Raw genomic sequence first — 23,494 nt, 5'->3', positions numbered from 1 at the left:
TCTATGTCAGAGAAGCTGTCGTAAATTTAAATTGTCTTTAACCAAGTAAGTAAGTAACCAAGGAGTACTTATTCAAATAGTTCCCTGGTAACCATTTAATTTCCTCCCTCCTTCCCATTTTCAGTGACGACATGATAATTTTTTTTATATACAGGTCTATGGTGACTCCAATTATATGACTTCTTTGGATAGAAGGACCAGTTGTGTGTTTGCTCACTGGCTACAATTATTGGGTCTACTAGGCATCACACAGAAGGGTATTGTGAAAAGAGAGGGGGTAGAAATTTTTAACTCAAGGTCGGTAAATCAGTAGCTTTGATAGTTAAAAGCATAATGACCACCAGGTATATATTTAAACATATTTTTTTATCAAAACTCTGTTTTTAAGGATCACGTTATCCCTATTCAAATCAGGATGCATCTGCCTAAGATATGGTTTTAATTGTTCACTCAGCCACGATTGGGTTCAGCTGATATCTCATTTGACACGGCTTACCTTTATTCCTTTTTTCACTCACAACTTACATTTCTCTGAGGGTGTTTTATAGCTGTTAACGTCTGATTTCCTTGTAGAGCAAAATCTAACGTTAAAATTGCTTCCTCCTCCCTCAAAACATATTTCTCCTCTTACATGCTCTGCTAGAACCATGTCTTAGAAAAGATAGGTAGGCCTTTTCAGGGGCAACTTCTTGTTAGTTTGTAAATGTCTGTTTAGCAAGTAGCTAATCTCTTGTGTCTTAATTTCTCTTTTCACTCTATCTGGCTCTCTGATTATTTATTTATTTATGTATTTTTCTCTAAACCCATAAGGGTTTTGCATGTGATGTCTTGATAAAAATAGGAACATAATTTATCATCACTACTTTTTTCCTGATGTGATTGGGTCCTTTTATGTTACCCTTTTCCTTGTTAATACCAAAATTCAGCCTTAATATCAAAGCTGATACTTGGTATGGTCTCTCAGTTTCTTAATGCCTGCCATACTATTGGTAGGTCCTTCCCTTATTTGCTTTCCCAACAGGTTTCCCTATGATATCAATCGGCCACAAGTACCTAAAGGTCTTAACCCTTTTACCCCCAAAGGACGTACTGGTACGTTTCACAAAACTCATCCCTTTACCCCCATGGACGTACCGGTACGTCCTTGCAAAACACTGCTATTTAAATTTTTTTTTGCATATTTTTTATAGTTTTTTGAGAAACTTCAGGCATTTTCCAAGAGAATGAGACCAACCAGACCTCTCTATGACAAAAATTAAGGCTGTTAGACCAATTTAAAAAAAAATATACTGCAAAATGTGCTTGAAAAAAAATAACACCTGGGGGTTAAGGGTTGGAAATTTCCAAATAGCCTGGGGGTAAAAGGGTTAACTACCCTTCAGTCATAACTCAAGACTTTGATATTATATAGTGGAGTTTCAGCTCAAACTGCAGTCTGTTGAATTTCAGATTTAATGGACATTGCGAACAAGTCTTTTCTATTACAAAACTATACAAACTACCTGGATCACAAAGGAGGCATATTTTATAACAATGGAAAGCTCTCTGCATATTCCTAAAAATACAGAACAATAATTAGATAAAAATATATGGTGCTAAATATACAGCTTTTGTCTTTTAAATATCTAAAACTAGCAAAACCAAAATTTATAAATAAGTTAAATTATTTACAATATAACTCAGTAATTCTGAGGAGTTCTGGAAAGAGTCAAGTTTATTATATATGTGGACTAGATTTTAAGCTACATTACCATGGAATCAGTAAAAAATATAGGCATTACCTGTATTACGAATAGCACTCCCGGTATTTTCTAACTTATTTTATAAGAATTACTCATAATCATTCATAAGGAAGTGATGGACAAAGGTTTGCTTCCGCCTTTCTACCGCTTGAGAATTATTACGTCGTTCAGCTGCTGAGCCTGGCTGTTCCCTGAGAAGAATACTCCCAAATACTAATGCTGAAACAAAAATAAAAATTATTTCATACATTTTGCCTTAAGTCACGGAATAAAACAGATCATGATTAACGTCAAGTTAATATGAAGTCAATATTAAAAATGAAATAACGTGTGATTCATGTATGTATGAAGTTGATGGGTAAGAAAGATAATAAATGCACAAAAAGTTACTAAAATGATAACTTTGGAAGTAAATTGTATTTTTCCTAACTATACAAAACCCTCCCCCGGTGGATAACGGGGGAGGGTGGGCTGTGGCACCCTAGCAGTACCAGCTTAACTCGGTTGAGTCCCTTGTTAGGCTGGGAGGAACGTACAGAGTAGAGGTCCCCTTTTTTGTTTTTGTTTCATTTGTTGATGTCGGCTACCCCCCAAAATTGGGGGAAGTGCCTTGGTATATGTATGTATGTATACAAAACTGAGCTCTTCACTAAGGATATAGTTGTTGGTGCAAACTAACACAGATGAGACTTCCAAATATGTAATTTGTTTCTACATGAATACCAACCATACATTCTTTACTATGTAGACTTACCCTTACGTGGGTGGGAAGTCCCTTCAATTGGTTGAAACTTTTGACCCAGGAATGCTGCATCCAAGCAACATGAAGCAAGGGATGAGGTTCTTTACACCTTGTAAACCAATGACCTGACAATACCAGTTGGTAACGGCACGCGTGAAAGTGATTATGAGAGCAGTAACATAACCGTGATTGTCATCGTCTATGTATAATTCTTGTAAGGAGATTAGTAACATAACAGGGAATATAAAAACATTATCCTAGTTACCAGCAATATGAGGCATACCTGCAGTCAGAGAGATCTGACTGATAAGGTCTTAAGACACTATGCCCCAAGAGAGGGGAAGACTGAAGAAAAGAAAGAGGCCAGTCAATTACTTTCATTCATCGCAGACTAACACAGTGACCTCTATACTCCAACCACTGCTAATAGTCCTGAGAGAAGCTAAGATGGCTAATCCACTCACTGTGCAGCTACCTCAGGGCCTATCAAAACAGGGTTCTGGGTGCACATCTTGCAGGTAGGAGGTAGTGAAGGTAGACTGACTTTTCCATAGCCGCATCAGAATTATTTGCATCACAGAAAAGTTCTTTTTGTATCTGCCCAAGCTGACAAGCAGGTGCTTGATTCATGGGCGAGATCCTTGAGCTCATCTAAGTCGCACCTCGGCGGTCTTGCAGCACACATAAGTAGATGACCAGGATTGTCGGTTCTGAGTTTGAGTTTTGCAATGAATTCAGGAATGAAGCTCGCCCTTGGCTCGCTGTCGCTCTCGTGGGCAAGATGCATTGCCTATAATAATGCAGTGCTATCCTGAGCACCTGCTCAGGTCTGTACTTTTACGATTCATTTACTTCTCACCCACTAACTAACCAACTTAGAGGTGTTCGATGTGTCATACCTGTGGGCAGACTTGAGAGGTAGTACAACTTGCGAAAGTTTGCTATGTTGTGCCATTCTCTTAAAAACGCTCGAAACCCTAGTGGTCCATCTACTGTAGTGTAGCTCTACTGAGAGAGCAAACTAAAGAAGGAGCTACTAAAATTACGAGGAATCGCTAAATAGATTAGCTAAAACCAGCACAGGTGGAAAACGTTTTGAAAATATCCATATTATCTGTTGTGTGTTAACATTTCGGAGCTGCTTATCTCAGCGTGTCGATCCAACATTTGCTCACCCAGAGCAAAAGTGGCAAGAGCTAAAAAGATCGCAATCAAGGACATTAAGAGCCGAGTCAGACAGGCACTAGATCAAGCCAAGATTTTGAGTTGCGTCGCGAGCCTGGATCAACCTGAGATTTTGAGTTGCGTCGCAAGACTGAATCGCACGGGTTGAGAGACTGCTTGTTTCAAACCAAACTCTCTGGAGATAGGATACCTTTTAACTTTGGCACTGCAATCTGGCTCACTGCCAGCCCGATTTGCGAGGTGTTGAGAGATCGCTTTTGTAGAGCAGCTCCCGGGTGAAGGCTACCTTTCCGTTTGGCACCACGATCCAGGCTCGCTGAGAGACTGAATTGTGTTGCGAGCAGAGCTCAGGAGGGGGAAAGAGATTGATTGCTTCAAGTACTCTCTCGGGCGAAAGGCTAGCTTTTACCCTTGAATCAGGTTGTAAGGAATTGAGAGGTCACTTACACTAAGCACCCTCTTACAATTTGTGCTGGGATCCAGACTCGTTAGAGCCTGAATTGCATCGCTAGTTGGAGAGAGATTGCTAGTACAAGTGAAACTCTCAGGTGAAAGAAAAACACACACCCATGCACTGCGATCCATTGTGACTGAGAGCTTGGATCTTATGAGAGCTTGAGTTGCGAGGCGTTGAGAGATCACTCTTTTTATGAAACAAACCACTCAGGAGAAAGGCTATCTTTTACCTTTGGTGCCACAAAGCACGCTTGCTAGAGCATGAATCACGTCATCAAGAGGTGAGAGATTGCTTACATTAAGCAAACTCTCAGGTGAAAGGCTAGCTTTTACCTTTGAAACCCTCGGCCACTGAGATAGCCGCCTAGTTCTCCCAGTAACACTGAAGAAGTACAGCACTCTTGTGCTAAAACTTGAAACAGCTTCTGAGCTACCTGGATAGATAAACTACCAGAAGAGGACAGCAGATCGCTCTAGTATATGCATCTGCCGAAAACCACGAAGGGTCGGCAGACTTAGAGGGAGAAAAAGGAAAGCATCTATCTCAATGGCCTGTATTTTATTCATAATTCTAAAACAACTAACAATTTTGAAAGTATCCATTTGCATTTTCTTATTTATAGACAATTTACATATAATTTGAGTGTAAGGTATGGTAAAGTAAATCTCGCTAAATAATCTAAATATTCAGAGCTCAGGCTATTACTGTACTTACCAAGAGTCTTGGCATCAAGATTATTATCTTCGGAATGATTTAGCAGCTCTTTCAGGAAGGCCATCAAGTAAGTAAAGACATTACGATGATATACGGGTAATTTAAAGACGATCTGCAAAGTGAAAGAAAAAATATTACTTAAAACCTGGTAAATATTAGAAAGCTTAACCTCAACTATGCTATACAGTAACTACAAATTTCTATCTCAAAACATTCATCAACATTTCTGAAAAATAACTTTTACAAAAGGTCAAACTAAACCACAAATTATCATTACCTCTTTACAAAGGGAAAAGTTTGGAGTTGCGTTTAATGCTTCATCATAAAGATCAAAGGGTATAACAGGTTCAGGCAAAGCTTCCAAGAACAACAGCAAGGCTTCAGCAACAGAATGAACACCACCAGGTAGCAAGTTATCTGGAACACCTTCATCAAGGCAAGTTCTGAGGAAAAATAAATGTCCTTTTAGCAATGAAAGGAAATATTGTAGAGAATTATTTTTAAAAAATATTACCAATTGTTACCAAGTACAGAAAAATGTATTATACTGTACTTTATCAATTTCAGGTGAACATGAAACTTCAAATTTTCATTAACCTAATTAAGTGGATTAAGAATTTTAATAGTCAGAGCAGGAAGGTATCAAGATTGTTAATGTGCAATATGTGACAATATCAGTACAGTAGTCCTAACCTATACAGAATTTAAAGGGGATTTTCCAGAGAAATGTCGCTAGTTGATATCCTAGATAACTAAGAATATAAAATTTTAAAAGGTAATTTGTATTTTTTCTAGCTATAGAAACCTGAATCCTTTAATGGGGAGATTGTATCAGAGATTGTATTGAGATTGTAGTTAGAATCGTTTACCAAGTAGTTAAACAAATGGTGGAGAATGCAGGTGAGAAGCCCCGGCCCCCCTCACCACTCTGAAAGCTTCACTTTAGAGCTTTTGGCCCATTATTGAGAGGGGTGGTTACAGGACCCAGTTTGTATAACTAGGAAAAATACAAATTACTTTAAACATTTACAATTTGTTCCTACACAACATACAAACCATCCTCCTTTAATATGAGACTCACTGTTAGGTCAGCTGGAAGTCTCCCAAGAGCCGAAGTGGATGGTTCTTTTTCTTCCCTGGAAGTGTCCAACCACCTGGTTCATAATGAGAGCAAAGTGGTGACCCCACTAACCTCCTAACTGTCTTTCATATGGATGAGAAGACCATTAGGCCCTGGCCTGTACATGTGCTTGGTCAAATGAAGAAACAGTTCCTCAAAGGAAATATCAGTTTGCATCGGCCAATCGTCGTGATACATCACTGACGTAAAGTGGGCCCGAGGGGCTACCAAGATGAACATGAGAAGACCGAAGCAAGCAACACACTTCTTTGGTGTCTTTTTTTTGGGATTGCCTAGACAGACAGCAACGAAGGCTAAGCTTACTTCCATCTGCTCAGGGTTTACAACTGCCACTTCACAGGAGGCTACAACCTCCACTTGCCACATGGGGATGATTGCAAACAATCATACTCCTACAAGCACCACAGAGGGTGTGTGGATCTATAGCCGGTTTACTAAAAAAAAATTTGTTGCAATATCCAACCTTTCCCTTATAAGAAGCACAAAGGGAGTGTGAATTTACAGCTGGTTTACTCATAAACTGGTTGCAACATCCACTCTTCCCCAAGTTGGTACAAATTTCTTGCTTATCTTTCCTTACACATCCCAACAATTAGCATTCGTTTCCTGAAAAAGAATATGAAAAAGTTTGATCAGAAGCTGACAGTACATTTGTACTCGTCAGCAACTGAAACAAGAGTGAAGCTTTTAGACTGAGGAGATGGGCGAGGCTTCTCAGCCGCACCCACCACTATCAATTTAATCACTCATTAAACAATTCTAACATTTGTCCCCAGCTTGCACTGAAACAATCTCCTTATCAAAGGATGATGATTTATATGTCATGTGAGAACAAATAATTGTTGCAACTTTCCCAAATTAGCTAACTAACTACCATGCAAACACACTAATAGCCGTCCATCATTACCGGTAATGCTATTTAGATTTAATTCAAATTATCTATGGTTATGAAATCCCTTACAAAGACACCCAATTTTAGAGTAATGATGGGCAAAGAATGGCAATGAGAGGTTTGCACCATTACCTCCTGGGTCAGTCCAGTACCCTGTACAGTCCTTGAAGGTGAGTAAAGCACCTGGATGGTGGAAACATCTAGTAATCTTGTAGAAATGTCTAAGCCTATAGTTAAGGAGTAATAACAGCTGTGGAAATGCCATAGGCCTATCCTAACCCTCTGTAATACATTTTCCTGCAATAAGCTGTACTGGATCTGCACCCACTTTTGTGATGGTAATGGTAAATCAAATTTCAAGCAAGAAATTATGTCTACATTGGATCTTTTCAAGGATCTCCAGCCTCTCCAGATTGAAATTTCTTCATTTCCAATATTGGGTGTAGCTAAAGGTGGCCTCATCTTTTTCAATTACCATATTCGATAATCTGATCCACTTTCCTGGTATTGAGTGTAACATGAACTGTAAGTCATTAAATCCAGTCTTTTTTACTAGAGTACCTAGGCTCCTCCTCTTATTATCCAGTCTTTAAAGAGTTACACGTCCAAAGTTATAGGTAAAGAAAATTCCCCTATCCCACTCAAAAGAATTTTTACCCATCAAACACTCTTCAAAGAGATATCATCCAAAGATTAAGGACAAGCAGGCAAGCAATGGGAAAACATAGGAGCTTCAAATTATCAATGGAGAGTAAAAGATTGTAGAGACTATGGTCTCTACAATCATATGCAGAATCCAGGCTCTTAGTGTTCACAGGACATAGCCTGAGCTTTAAAGATTTACTCTTTCTATGGCTCTTTCTACAGGAGTGAGTAGCTTCCTGATTGTTAGAGCAGTTCCAACTGATATATTGCCTTTATTTAAGGTTTCTCTGTTGTAGCTCTAGTCATCTGGGCAGAACTGGTTATAAGCTGGATCAACTCACATTATAGTGGCTCTGATCAATAATGTGGGAGTAGCTCTGGTTGTAACTCTGGGCATCCAAGTCACTCTAACCCTGAATGCTGAAACAGCTCTGGTACTGATTTAGTCACTAGAGCATTCCCTGGTCATAATTCTGGCCATATAAGCACTTTTGGTCACAAAGGCTGGAATAGCTCTGGCCACTAGAATAACTCTGTTGGAACAGCCCTAGTCCTCGCAATGGCAGATAGGGGGGTTCTAGCTGTAGATCCAGAACCTAAAATGGTTTTTGTTGTGGTTCCAGTCATCACAGTAACTCTGGTAAAGATAGCTGGAGTAACACTGGTCATGGATAAAATCACTATGCAGTAGTAATTTTATCCACACAAAGAATTCCAGTAAAGAAATTTCAGCATGGTCATAGATAAGAAAGCTGGAGCTACCATGTCCACTAAATGACTCCTTCCAGGATCCCATCATGAATGATTAAGGATTCTATCCTTAAGAGGAGCCTGGGTTCTCTCTCCAGTCAATGGAGTGCAGTTCGTTGCAGTACCCATTCCTTGAAGGGAAAAAGGACAGAACAAAATACTCCTTCAAAATGCCACAAAACATCTACTTTAGATCCCGAGAAAATTTTCAGAGACAAATACATGCAAATATAAGATTATTGGATTTGAAAGAAACAAACTCTGCTTTTTTATAAAAACAGTATAAATTCTAGAAATATAACCATAAAAACTATAATCTAGGTAGGGATAGACATTACAATTAAAATTTAATCCTTTATGCTTACAATAATAAAAAAAAAGCAAATGCATCCAATATTAATGACTATATACAAAAATTCTCTTGATGAAGCAATAGTGTACAAATAAATAATTAATTACCTAATTTCAATTATTTCCTTTTGAAGACCAGGATAAGTAAAGAGACCTTCAACCTGTAGTGCATGTGAATGAAGATGATCAACCAAATACCATAACTCCTTTGGTACTGCATATGGCATCTCACTTAATTCCTTTGGCTGCTTGCTTTCCTGTTTGAAAATAATATATGTGATAAAATGTAACTCAAAAATTGGTTTTAGGTAGTTGCCAATCACCATCAAAATAAGAACTGGTTCACTATTATTTTCACTTTAGATAATAACATTAACGAACACTTACCAAGTCTATCAGCCGTGCCATTGGGACCTCTCTAAACGGCTTGTTCATATGAACAAGGGCATTGATAGAAGATCCGAAACAGCTTCTCTCATAATCACCTAAAAAAGGAAACAGTTTGTTTGAAACTAAATCAATACAAAAAGAAATGAACCATCCAATTCTAGGTAATATTTTTTATTTTTTAGAACAAAGAAATACTTAAAAATAAACTCGTCAATTATACTAAAGCAAAACTGTAACCGAGATTTGGAAGTTTTGGCTCAACATGGGTAATGGGTTTACTTTGAACACATATAACGACAGAGGGTTATAAATATAAACATGAATTTTGGATCCCATAAAAAAATTGTTGACGACCCTTGACAGGCATTTTCCAAACTCGCGGCAGTTGAAGAGGGGGAACAACATTTTCAGCGTCCCCTTCCTCCTTTCTTTACCCTACCTCCCTTTTCGGTTTGGTCAGCGCTAGGTTGAAAGGGGGAAGGACTCTCCCCACCCTTTATTTATAGAGGTTGCTATTTATATTTAAACATGGTAAAACTACTGTATCTGGATCAAAGAGGTTTTAAAATATATGGTTTTAACTATCTTTTTGGGTCCAAAAGTTTCATGTTTTGAAGGAGAGCTTGCACACTAAACAAAGTTTTCTACATTCACTAAAACTTTTAGTATCTTCCTGGGGATACTATATATTTCACAATCTTTTATTTTATCTATATTGTCTGTCTTTTTCTATTCTCTAATCTTAACCGCTTGGTAATAATACATTAAATTTCTCACTATTCATAATACAGTACGTATTTTGTTACTTTAACTGATTTCTAAGCACAAGATACCTTTCAAACTAAAGAAGTGGTATCAACTGTGCGTTTATCATCTATCATTTGTCCAAATATCTCTTCTGTAACACATCTATTAAAGAACATATTTTCAATAATAAAATTAATAATTTCAATATTTACCTAGGATTTACATAGCTAATATAAAAGAAGTGTGAACTTCTTGACATCAAGATAAAAAAAAAGGTTGATTTTCCTCTCCAAACCCATATATTATTCCCTTCAGGGACCAACCACCATGATATTGTATTCTTACTGCTGGATGAAACCGCTCAAATGAGTGATGGCCAATCTGTCTCCCCCTCTTTAATTTTGGCATTAAATATCTTTCTTTTAGTTTTATGTACATAAGACTTTGTTCAGGATTAGCAATGAGTGTATTAGTCTGTTTAAAAAAGGTTTGTCTCAAACCCTTTATCAATTGGCCATTATAAGAAAACACATATCATCATACCCTGTACACTGCTTGTAATGGTCAACAATACGGACTACGCAAAGATGTCTGAAATGTTCAAATTGTTCTCGCAAATAAATATAGAGTATATTAAATAGGTGGATAAGAGGGTGTGTGAAGAAGAGAGAAAGTGTGAAAAGAAAGAAGGGGGTAGTGATTCAAGGGAAATTCTGATCTGGTTATTAATTACTCCTGTTTATTCTGATTCTAGCTCTGCAGAGGTTGGGAGGTAGTGATTTGTGTTAGAGTCAAGTGATAATTGGGATGCTAGGGAACTTTTGTTGTTTGTTTCCTATATCTATGAACCTACAATAACTTTAATAACCAAAAATGGAATAAAAACAGATCAGGTTTGGTTGGGTCTTGTCTTTAGTTTTCTCTTCTATTTGATTTGTAATCATGAAGACTTAAATGCTCTATAAGAGCATTTTTATTGTTTATGTAAGTCTTTTGGTGCAAAATTATCAATTTCTAACAAATTTTTAAAGCAATTTATACTTTTCATAGCTATACAGATCTGAGTCCTTTAAGTAGGGAATATGCTTTCAGTGCGAGTTGGAATTGCAGTTGAAATAGTTTAACGAGGTAGTTAAATGATAGGGGACGAGCAAGGGCAGAGAACCTCTACCCACACATCAAATGTCCTTTATTTATGCCCTTTCAGCCCAAGACCGAGAGGAATGGTTGACGTATGAAGTTTAGCTTAAAGGATTCATTTAAAAAACTAGGAAAATTTTTTTTTTAAGTAATTTGTATCTTTTCTAAATATACAAACCAGATTCCTTTAATAAGGAGATTATTTCAGAGCAAGCTGGAGATGGGCATTAGAATTGTTTGATTAGTCAAACAGCTGGTGGAAGGTGCAGGCAGGCGAGAAGTACCCCCCCCCCCCCAATCACCAGTCTAAAAGCTTCATTTTTTACCTTTACGTCATGAACTGAGAAGGGTGGTTGATTAGGAAAGTTAGGTTAAAGGACTCAGATTTGTATAGCAAGGAAAAATACAAAATACTCTGAAAATTTTGGATTTATTCTTACGTCGCACACAAACCATCGTCCTTTAATAGGGAGACTCACTGCTTTTGGGTTGGAAGTCCCATATAAGAGCAAACCGGTGTCTCCAGCTCCCTCCTAACTGTCTTTCATAAAGATGAGAAGAATGATAGGACTTGACCTGTACATGGAGACATGTACTTGGTCAAAATAAGAAACCCTTGGGGATATCAATTTGGAACATTATACCTGTATGATGATCAATGGGTTGGTATACATTCTAGCATCCCCTCTTTCATTTACAGAGGATGAAGATATTTTTTCATGGATAAAGAATAGAGCTCCAAAGTGTAACTTACCAGCATTAGGTCTGACCCAGCATTTAATGTTTCACTGCTTCAGAAAAATTAATACAGCACTATTCATTCCAGACAAGATGCTTACTGTCCCATGTTAGAGTTAGGCTGGTTACACAACTACTTGAGCAGCCACCATAGGACCAAGTACAAAGGTGACAAGGGACTTATGGGTATATTCCCATAAATAAAAGGCTGCGAAGGTGGTTTGTCGTTTCAAGACTACGGCCTTCAGCAGTAGGCCCGCTGGCAGATTTATCCTCAAAGCTATGGAAGGGCCTATACACCTGACTCTGTGAGTCCTCGTCCTAGGTGGTGCCTTAACCTTCTCAGCAATTGTGGCGTACGTTGTACAGATCGTCTCATGGAGCCATTAAGAGATCAAGTCCCTTGACACCTCTCTTATTTGGCCTTGCAAGTGCTAACGAAAAGCCATTAACACTCGAGCCAGAGGTATCAGGTACTTTTCAGATAGCAACGAAGAGCCCTACGGAAACACAAAAGCATATACCACTGAGGAATATTGAATTAGTATTATATGATAAAGAATATTTTGCAGGAACAGTATATATCAAGTAGCATACCTGATCTAGATTTAAAAGTCACTCATGATTGGCAGAGGGAACAGACAGGACAATGTCCTAGAGACTGGCCATATATACATATGATCAGCACCCAAGCCCTCCCGCCCTCTCCACCAAGCTAGGATCAGGTAGGGCCAGACAATGGTTGGTGATGACGCATCAGGTAGACCTATAGGCTCTCCAAATTCCTCATATAGGCAGTGCTAGTAACAATCTTACTTGAGCAGGGTTCAAACTCCTGTCTGACAGATTGTGAGATATGGATGTTTCCAATAGGCTACCATAACTCTATAGTGTTTTTTTTTCCATGGTGTTTCATTCTGATGTAGGTCAAACTTTATTGGTATTGTACAGTATCCACTGAATAAACTTGTTGATAAGGTATGTTTTTAATAAAAACATTGAAGGTAAAATTGTGAATGTATGAAATTGTAGGTGTAGAAAGTTGAATTAAGTAGTAAATATGTAAAATTGTGTTTGATTCTGGTCTATAGAGCCCGAAATCCTACTACGCCAAGTAAGACTAAATGGAATAATAAAAATTCAAAATCAGATGTTATATACCATAAGCCTGCCTAAAGTTATTATCCCTAAAACAATTAATACATACACATATATATACCAAGGCACTTCCCCCCATTTTGGGGTGTAGCCAACATCAAACAAATGAAAAAAAAAAAAAATAAATAATTCAACTAATTGTAACAAAGAATACATGAGTAAATTTCCTACATTTCATCAATACCTGTTATAGTAATGAAGAGATCCTTTCCCCCATCCAAATGTAGAACTAAGATGTCATAAAGTTTATCATGGCCTGAGTTCAAATGAGCTGCAGTTCTTTTGTCCACAAGCACTTCCAGAGCAACATCACACTTATCCCCTGAAAAAATAGATAAATAAATAAATAGTCAAAGGTTATTCATATGACATTATTATTATTACTATTATTACTAGCCAAGCTACAACCCTAGTTGGAAAAGCAAGATCCTATAAGCCCAAGGGCTCCAACAGGGAAAAATAACCCAGTAAGAAAAGGAAATAAGGAAATAAATAAATGATGAGAAAAAATTAACAATATATCATTCTAAAAACAGTAAATTTCTCTAATGGTCAATGCACATTTTATTTCCATTATTTCTAAAATATTTATGCATATACATCAAATTAAGTGTTCAACACTGTATTCAGAAAATAAATGCAAACCAGGCTTAAGATTTTAAAAATCATTCTTTGAATAAATACTTTTGTCACTTATGCTCCTATATATATATAAAATAAAAGATAATTTGTATTTTTCTATCTATGCAAACTTAAGTTCTTTTAAATATGAGGGTATGTTTTCAATGGCCCTTGAACTGCCACTGAATAGTTAACAAGGTAGTTGGTTACCAACAGGTGATAATGTGGAAAGCCCTGCTCAACTGCCTGTCACAGAATAGCCACTTTGGTTCTTGAGCCTAAGACTAAGAGGGTTGCTTGAGGTGGGAAATTCAATTCAGGACTAAGGTTAGTATAGCTAAGAAAAATACAAATTAATTTTTCAATTTGTTATTTGTTCTTACACATAGAAAAACCTTTCATCCTTCAAAATATGAAGACATTCATTTATGGGAGAAAGGCCGCCAGAACCAAACTGGAAGGTTCTTTCTTTCTTGGACATGTCATTCTTCCTGGCCCCATACAGGAGCAAGGTGACACCCAACCTCCCAATAGCTAATCATAGGGATACAAATGATGTTTGGGTCTCTGCCAGTACTGACTTAAAAAGGAAGCAAGTATAAATATATGGGAAAACTATCTCCTTGCCAGGAGAATAGTGTGTTGGCAGTCTCAAACCAGGCACATCAAGGGAAATGTTTGGTAAAACCCTGACTCTTCATCCCCCTTGCCAGGAGGATGGAGGAGGTGCTTCTTGGCAGATGAAGTCTGCAAGATAATTGCTTCAAGTAACTCACAAACATCAGATGTTCAACCTATGCAAAATGGCTGCATCTACTGCAGACCTTCGAGAGAGAAATAAGAAAGAGGTAGAAGTCAGTCATTCTACCTCTCTTCTAGACATGCCAAATAAGTAACTTAAATGGGATACATACTAAGTCCCAGGAGGGAGCAAGGAGTTTTACAAAACTACTGAGCAGCCACTTCTGGACCCAAGGCCCTGTGGGAAAAGTCCATAAGGTAGATAGAACAAGTACATGCTAAACAAAGTTATATTTACAAGCAACCAGTCTTCCCAAGCAGGAAGGTGCAGTGTCTTGGACACTTCTTTCTTTTTACTTCTGGGCTAATAAGGAGACTGAAAAGTGTTGAGTCCTCCTCAAGTAGCACTGCTGACCCCTGATGTAACATCAGTCATCTTTGTATCAACTTACACAGAGGGATAGGATTGAGAATATCCTGAACTGGTGTTAAAGACCAACTAGTACTGGGTCTTCATTACTCTGTGGGTCAATAAAGGCAACAGTGTCTCCATCCTTCAAAAGTCTGACATGACATAATGAAAAACTGAAATGGTCATAAACTTTTACCAATGCAGAGAAGACAGACAGTCTTGAGAGAAAGATCCTCATGATGCTCTCTTCAATTCAAATTCAAGCGCATGGGGTAGTACCCTGAGGATGAGGACCACCCCACGTCAGAACCAAACATCAGGATGGGTAAGATTGCACGAAGCTCCCTACGACATGGAATGATCACCTGAGGAGGAGGGATCTAAGGAAAAGAAGCTTTCTCTTCTAAAGTTCTCTTATTAAAGCAGAGAAGAGACATTCTTGAGGGATAGACCCTATGAAGTCCTCAGGTTAGCAGAAGGCGCGTGCACTAGTGGCCTAAGGATAAGAGTCATTTCACCATGAGATCTGAGTCTCAGTTAGGCAAGAATGCTCGAAGCTCCCCTCGAGCATGGACCATTGCCTGGAGGAGAAGGGATCCAGAGTATACCGAGGAGCTTCTTCAGCAGAGGCATGGGAAGAATATATTGCTGGAGAACCCCCAGGCACAAAGTCATGGCGAAGCTATCGCTCAGTGGAAGATCTTCATGTGTGGTTGTCCGAGTAAATCGGTAAGCAGAGGAAGCTCCCTCGGTGCCTCTGTGAGCAGATGAAGGTCTTGGAATCATTTCATTAAGCATGTTGCTACAACAGAGCTATTCAGGTAATTTGAAAGGTTTTTCTATGCTCTGACCTTGTTTAGAAGCCTCCATACTAAGCAGAAGGGCCAGGGGAATGCGTAGACATCTAGTTTGTCCCACTGATGTTAGAAGGCGTCTTGCCATACTGCCTAGGGATCTGGTATCAAGGGAAGTACATCGGAAGTCTCCGTTTGAGAGACGCCACAAACAGGTAGGTTGTTGGCGAACGCCACAAAGTCAAGGTTTTGTTACCTCTGTTGTTTAAAGACCATTCAGAAACTACAACCTGATTTACAGCTCAGATTTTCTGCCAGCACATTTTTCTTGCCCAGGATGAAACGAACTGTACGTCTACCAAGTTGTCTTCTGTCCATCCTTGGTTATTTATGTATGCCACTACAGTGGTTTTGTAGCTTTCCCCGCACCACGAAGTGCCCTGAACGGAGCTGATGGAATTGCTCAAGGGCTAGGAATGCTGCCCTCATTTCCAGAAGGATTTATATGGCACTGTTGCTTGAACTCGGACCAGAGCCCAGAGGCCGTGTCATGCAACAGGGGAGCACCGCTGGCCCCTTCTTTGGAGGCATCTGTAAAGAGCATCAATTCCGTGGGAGGAGAGGGAAAGTCTATTACCCTGAGCAGAATGGCATCATACACCCACCAGCTCAGGTCTCTCTTTTGCTATGACCCTATCAGAACCATGATGATCGGAGTCTAAATACCGAGATCAAGAGGTCTCCAGCTGCCATTGTAGAGAGCAAATGTGCAGGCTTTCAACAATGCACTGTTTTTTGTTTTGTAGCCCTTGGGCTAGTAGCATTCTGCTTTTCTAATTACTGCAGGGTTGTAGCTTCGCTGGAAATATTAATAACGGGGGTAATAATAATGAAATTCTAAATAGTTGGACACCAAAAGGAACGGATGGAAAATAAAAACAAAGAAAAATTGTTTGGAGCCAACGGGATACAGTACTGAATATGGCCTTTAGTACAACATAAAGAGTGACACCCATTACAACAATCTACAAGGTCGTAATAAAACTGTTTGTAAACTATATCAGAGTAACATATATGAAAATTTCCTGACTTCTATAAATACCATAAACTTCTAAAATAACTTACCAGGCATCATGAAGTTGATGTACGGTCTAATGGAAAGCCATGGTTTGCAATAGGACGTATCATTCAATTTTTTGATGAATTCAAACTGCACAGGAACCTGGAACATTCATTTACCATTTACAAATTCCTGAACATTAGTTTACATAGAATACGAATTAGATCAAGAAACTCCTTTCTATCCTTCATATTTTCCAGAAATTAACATGCAGTATACATGAATTCCAGATCTATATCAGATTAACCCTTTTACCCCCAAAGGACGTACTGGTACGTTTCACAAAACCCATCCCTTTACCCCCATGGACGTACCGGTACGTCCTTGCAAAAAAATGCTATAAAATTTTTTTTTTTTTCATATTTTTGATAATTTTTTGAAAAAATTCAGGCATTTTCCAAGAGAATGAGACCAACCTAACCTATCTATGACAAAAATTAAGGCTGTTAGAGCAATTTAAAAAAAATATACTGCAAAATGTACTGGGAAAAAAAATAACCCCTTGGGGGTTAAGGGTTGGAAATTTCCAAAGAGCCTGGGGGTAAAAGGGTTAACAAATGATCATTGTATTTCAAATATATTCATAACAGTACAGTATGAGTAATATTCAACTGACCTGTCCTGTGTTTGCGATGGTGAGGTATTTTGTTTGAGGTTGTAAAAATCTCACTGGTTCAAGTATAACTTCTGTAGTATCTACTGTTACTTGGGGCAAAAATTCATTCTCAAGTTTATCTAACTTCTTCATTACCTCTTCATAGTTACGACGATACCGTCGTGTGTCAATTACCTTGATCTGTAAAAATAATTATTTGTACAAATGAAAATGTTCACAATAAAAGCATATTACATTGCTTATGACTACTTTTATGTCGAGAAATGTTATTTTCATTAGTAAAATAAATTTTTGAATATACTTACCCGATGATCATGTAGCTGTCAACTCCGTTGCCCGACAGAAATCTACGGTCGGGATACGCCAGCGATCGCTATCCAGGTGGGGGTGTGCTCAACAGCGCCATCTGTGGTCAGGTACTCAAGTACTTCTTGTCAACAAGACCTCAATTTTCTCCTCGGTCCACTGGTTCTCTATGGGGAGGAAGGGCGGGTCCTTTAATTCATGATCATCGGGTAAGTATATTCAAAAATTTATTTTACTAATGAAAATAACATTTTTCAATATTAATCTTACCCGATGATCATGTAGCTGATTCACACCCAGGGTGGTGGGTGGAGACCAGCATACATGTTAACAAAGAAGCTAAGTATCCCGTATTTCATTTTATTAGTTATTCAAAATAACAAATATAAAATAAATAAGTACCTGGTAAGGAAGTCGACTTGAACCATTACTCTGCCTTTATTAAGTACGTCTTCCTTACTGAGCGTAGCGGTCCTCTTAGGATGCTGAACGACTCTTAGGTGCTGAAGTATAAAGGGCTGCAACCCATACTAAAGGACCTCATCACAACCTCTAACCTAGGCGCTTCTCAAGAAAGAATTGACCACCCGCCAAATCAACCAGGATGCGGAAGGCTTCTTAGCCGACCGTACAACCCAAAAACAACAATAAAAAGTATTCAAGAGAAAGGTTAAAAAGGTTATGGGATTATGGGAATGTAGTGGCTGAGCCCTCACCTACTACTGCACTCGCTGCTACGAATGGTCCCAGGGTGTAGCAGTTCTCGTAAAGAGACTGGACATCTTTGAGATAGAATGATGCGAACACTGACTTGCTTCTCCAATAGGTTGCATCCATAACACTCTGCAGAGAACGGTTCTGTTTGAAGGCCACTGAAGTAGCCACAGCTCTCACTTCATGTGTCCTTACCTTCAGCAAAGCAAGGTCTTCTTCCTTCAGATGAGAATGAGCTTCTCTAATCAGAAGCCTGATGTAGTAAGAAACTGCGTTCTTAGACATTGGTAGCGAAGGCTTCTTGACAGCACACCATAAGGCTTCTGATTGTCCTCGTAAAGGTTTTGACCTTCTTAGATAGTACCTAAGAGCTCTGACTGGGCAAAGTACTCTCTCCAGTTCGTCCCCCACCAAGTTGGACAGGCTAGGGATCTCGAACGATTTAGGCCAAGGACGTGAAGGAAGCTCGTTTTTAGCCAAAAAACCGAGCTGCAAGGAACATGTAGCCGTTTCCGATGTGAAACCTATGTTCCTGCTGAAGGCGTGGATCTCACTTACTCTTTTAGCTGTTGCTAGGCATACGAGGAAAAGAGTTTTTAATGTGAGGTCCTTAAAAGAGGCTGATTGGAGCGGTTCAAATCTAGATGACATAAGGAACCTTAGGACCACGTCTAGATTCCAGCCTGGAGTGGACAACCGACGTTCCTTTGAGGTCTCAAAAGACCTAAGGAGGTCCTGTAGATCTTTGTTGGTGGAAAGATCCAAGCCTCTGTGGCGGAAAACCGCTGCCAACATACTTCTGTAACCCTTGATCGTAGGAGCTGATAGGGATCTAACGTTCCTTAGATGTAACAGGAAGTCAGCAATCTGGGTTACAGTGGTACTGGTTGAGGAAACTGCATTGGCCTTGCACCAGTTTCGGAAGACTTCCCATTTAGACTGATAGACTCTGAGAGTGGATGTCCTCCTTGCTCTGGCAATCGCTCTGGCTGCCTCCTTCGAAAAGCCTCTAGCTCTTGAGAGTCTTTCGATAGTCTGAAGGCAGTCAGACGAAGAGCGTGGAGGTTTGGGTGTACCTTCTTTACGTGAGGTTGACGCAGAAGGTCCACCCTTAGAGGAAGAGTCCTGGGAACGTCGACCAGCCATTGCAGTACCTCTGTGAACCATTCTCTCGCAGGCCAGAGGGGAGCAACCAACGTCAGCCGTGTCCCTTTGTGAGAGGCGAACTTCTGAAGTACCCTGTTGACAATCTTGAACGGCGGGAATGCATACAGGTCGAGATGGGACCAATCCAGCAGAAAGGCATCCACGTGAACTGCTGCTGGGTCTGGAATCGGAGAACAATACAATGGGAGTCTCTTGGTCATCGAGGTAGCGAACAGATCTATGGTTGGCTGACCCCACAGGGCCCAAAGTCTGCTGCAAACATTCTTGTGAAGGGTCCACTCTGTGGGGATGACCTGACCCTTCCGGCTGAGGCGATCTGCCATGACATTCATATCGCCCTGAATGAACCTCGTTACCAGCGTGAGCTTTCGATCTTTTGACCAAATGAGGAGGTCCCTTGCGATCTCGAACAACTTCCTCGAATGAGTCCCCCCCTGCTTGGAGATGTAAGCCAAGGCTGTGGTGTTGTCGGAGTTCACCTCCACCACCTTGTTTAGCTGGAGGGACTTGAAGTTTATCAAGGCCAGATGAACCGCCAACAACTCCTTGCAATTGATGTGAAGTGTCCTTTGCTCCTGATTCCATGTTCCCGAGCATTCCTATCCGTCCAATGTCGCACCCCAGCCCGAGTCTGATGCGTCCGAGAAGAGACGGTGGTCGGGGGTCTGAACAGCTAAAGATAGACCTTCCTTGAGAAGAATGCTGTTCTTCCACCACGTTAGAGTAGACCTCATCTCTTCGGAAACAGGAACTGAGACCGTCTCTAGCGTCATGTCCTTTATCCAGTGAGCAGCTAGATGATACTGAAGGGGGCGGAGGTGGAGTCTCCCTAACTCGATGAACAGGGCCAGCGATGAAAGTGTCCCTGTTAGACTCATCCACTGCCTGACTGAGCATCGGTTCCTTCTCAGCATGCTCTGGATGCACTCTAGGGCTTGGTTGATCCTTGGGGCCGACGGAAAAGCCCGAAAAGCTCGACTCTGAATCTCCATACCCAGGTAAACAATGGTCTGGGATGGGACGAGCTGGGACTTCTCTAAATTGACCAGGAGGCCCAGTTCCTTGGTCAGATCCATAGTCAATCTGAGATTCTCCAGACAGCGACGACTTGTGGGAGCTCTTAAAAGCCAGTCGTCTAAATAGAGGGAGGCTCTGATGTCTGCCAAGTGAAGGAATTTCGCAATATTCCTCATCAGTCTCGTAAACACAAGAGGTGCCGTGCTTAGGCCAAAGCACAGGGCTTGGAACTGGTACACAACCTTTCCAAAGACGAATCTTAGGAAAGGTTGGGAGTCTGGATGGATGGGGACGTGAAAGTATGCGTCTTTCAGGTCTAACGAGACCATCCAGTCCTCCTGCCTGACCGCTGCTAGGACCGACTTCGTCGTCTCCATCGTGAACGTCTGCTTGGTGACATAAGCATTGAGAGCACTGACGTCCAGCACCGGTCTCCAACCTCCTGTCTTCTTGGCTACCAGGAAGAGACGGTTGTAAAAGCCCGGGGATTGATGATCCCGGACTATGACCACTGCTTCCTTTTGTAGCAAGAGCGACACCTCTTGTTGCAACGCTAGCCTCTTGTCCTTCTCCTTGTAGTTGGGAGAGAGGTTGATGGGAGATGTAGCTAGAGGGGGATTGAGGCAGAACGGAATTCTGTATCCCTCCCTTAGCCACTTCACAGACTGAGCGTCTGCACCTCTGCTCTCCCAAGCTTGCCAGAAGGTCTTGAGTCTGGCTCCTACTGCTGCCTGGAGAGGAAGGCAGTCAAAACTTGCCTTTTGCGGACTTGGAACCCTTCTTGGACTTGCCACGGTGACTGTCTGCACGGGTACCTCCTCTGCTGGAGGTTCTGCCACGAAAGGGCGGGATGAACCTAGAAGCAGGTGTATCAACTGCTGTAGGGCGGAAGGGTCTAGGCACGGAAGGTAAGGTTTTAGCCTTACGTGCAGAAGAAGCCATGAGGTCATGAGTATCCTTCTGGATAAGAGAGGCAGCCATCCCCTTAATCAACTCCTCCGGAAACAGACACTTGGAGAGAGGAGCAAACAGCAACTCTGACTTCTGGCAAGGAGTGATACCAGCAGATAAGAAGGAGCACAGATGTTCTCTCTTCTTGAGGACTCCTGATACATATGAAGCCGCAAGTTCACCAGACCCATCCCGAATTGCCTTGTCCATGCTAGACATGATCAGCATGGCCGAGTCCTTATCTGAAGGGGAAGTCTTCCTGCTTAAGGCTCCCAAACACCAATCGAGGAAGTTGAATATCTCGAAGGCACGAAAGACTCCCTTCAACATATGATCAAGATCGGAAAAGGACCAGCAGATCTTCGAACGTCTCATAGCCAACCTGCGGGGAGAGTCAACCAGACTTGAGAAGTCGGCCTGGGCAGAGGCAGGAACCCCCAAGCCAGGTTCCTCTCCCGTGGCATACCAGACGCTCGACTTAGAAGCCAGCTCGGGAGGAGGAAACACAAAAGAGGTCCTTCCCAGTTGCTTCTTGGAATGCAACCAGTCCCCCATAACCCTCAAAGCTCTCCTAGATGATCTGGCGAGAACAAGCTTGGTGAAGGCAGGCGCAGCAGACTGCATGCCCAGAGCAAACTCGGAGGGAGGAGAACGAGGGGTTGCAGACACAAAGTGTTCAGGATACAAATCCCTAAACAAAGCAAGGACTTTGCGAAAGTCTAAGGAGGGTGGCGAAGACTTGTGTCCTTCAACATCAGAGTGAGGATCATCCAGATGAGCAGCTTCATCATCCGATACATCATCATCCGAAAGTTGAGTTGTGAGTGGCAAAGGCAGAGCAGCAAGCTGAACGGCTGAATCCTGCAGAACGGGTGCATGCGTACCTGCGGATACATCATCATGCCTCTGCTGGACAGTCTGCGAGCTGGCAACAACAAAAGCAGAGGGCTGGTGTGTGGGAGGGTCTGCGGTGGGCTGAGGAGCATGCGGTATGGTATGCAGAGCATGCTGTAAGGTATGCGGCTCATGCTGCATGGTATGCGGAGCATGCTGTAAGGTCTGCAGAGCATGCTGCATGGGCTGAGGAGAATGCCGCATAGTGCTGGAACCCGGCAACTCCTGATGCGGCAGCTCACGCATGTTAGCAGAAGGTGCAGCAAGAACATGCGTCTGGCAGTGAGGACTGCACATCGGTGGAGGAGCTCTCACAGGTGGGGTGTGGGAGCAGGCAGCCGCAGTATCTGCAGAGCGCACAACCTCTGCGGGTTGTAGGTTAACAGGAGAGGTGTTAACCTTCTCGGCATGATACTCCTGTATAAATGCCGCAAGCTGAGACTGCATAGTCTGCAGCATGGACCACTTAGGGTCTACTGTGGTTGGAGCAACAACAGACGGAGCAGAGGCCTGTTGAGGGACCACTCTACCTCTCTTGGGAGGTGTGCAGTCATCAGATGACTGCGGCGAGTCCGAACTGACCCAGTGGCTACACCTGGGCCGTTGGACTAGCTCGGAAGGGACCTTACGTTTGAGCGGTCGTGAGACCTTGGTCCACCGTTTCCTCCTGGAAACCTCTTCCACAGACGAGGAATGTAAGGGCTCATTCGTCTGTAAGTGGATGGGACGATCCTTAGCAGATACGTCCGCAACCACTGAGGATACATCCGTGCGCCGATCAAGGCCTGCCCAACCCTTTGGTCCTTCGACATTGCTTCTCCCCTGGGCTTGGGAGCTTGCAAGAGGTCCCGGACTGGGAGGACGACTGGCACGCACAGATGTACCCTCATGCGCAACACTGACACTGACACTATGCACATCACTAGCACTAACACTTCCCACTGCACTCTTCGCTTTCACCTCTCTGACATCTGCCAAGAGCTGATTGCGGTCACTAACCAACGACTCCACCTTCTCACCGAGAGCCTGAATGGCACGCAACATATCAGCCATTGCAGGCTGAGCACTCGTAGCAGGTTCGGGAGTCACCACCACAGGGGAAGGAAAAGGTTGAGGGGCATGGGGAGAGGAAAAATCCACAGAGCGAGAAGAACTCCTCCTATCTCTCTCCTTCTCTAACCTACGTGCATATCTGAGGAATTCATTAAAATCGAATTCCGAAAGCCCAGCACATTCCCCATATCGATCTTCCAATTGACAGGATTTTCCCCTACAATTGGAGCATACGGTGTGAGGATCAATAGAGGCCTTCGGAAGACGCCTAGTACAAGTCCTAACACTACACTGCC

General features: G+C 41.5%; 1 protein-coding gene across 3 annotated transcripts in view; it reads right to left on the bottom strand.

The window, feature by feature from the left end:
- Window positions 1-1,438: 1,438 nt before the first annotated feature.
- Window positions 1,439-23,494, bottom strand: part of Ocrl (Oculocerebrorenal syndrome of Lowe) — an 88,353-nt gene continuing 66,297 nt past the window's right edge. For all 3 annotated transcript variants that reach the window (XM_068393118.1, XM_068393119.1, XM_068393120.1), the window contains 8 exons: window positions 17,097-17,276; window positions 16,486-16,582; window positions 12,977-13,114; window positions 9,007-9,104; window positions 8,728-8,876; window positions 5,118-5,283; window positions 4,841-4,952; window positions 1,439-1,961 (listed from right to left, as the gene is read on the bottom strand). In XM_068393118.1, coding sequence (XP_068249219.1) covers window positions 1,831-1,961; window positions 4,841-4,952; window positions 5,118-5,283; window positions 8,728-8,876; window positions 9,007-9,104; window positions 12,977-13,114; window positions 16,486-16,582; window positions 17,097-17,276 — 1,071 coding nt within the window. In that variant the 3' untranslated portion in view covers window positions 1,439-1,830. The remainder of the gene's footprint in view (window positions 1,962-4,840; window positions 4,953-5,117; window positions 5,284-8,727; window positions 8,877-9,006; window positions 9,105-12,976; window positions 13,115-16,485; window positions 16,583-17,096; window positions 17,277-23,494) is intronic.

Source organism: Palaemon carinicauda, chromosome 19, assembly GCF_036898095.1.
Source record: "Palaemon carinicauda isolate YSFRI2023 chromosome 19, ASM3689809v2, whole genome shotgun sequence".
Lineage (NCBI taxonomy): Eukaryota > Metazoa > Arthropoda > Malacostraca > Decapoda > Palaemonidae > Palaemon > Palaemon carinicauda.
This window is presented reverse-complemented; position numbering and strand designations above follow the sequence as displayed.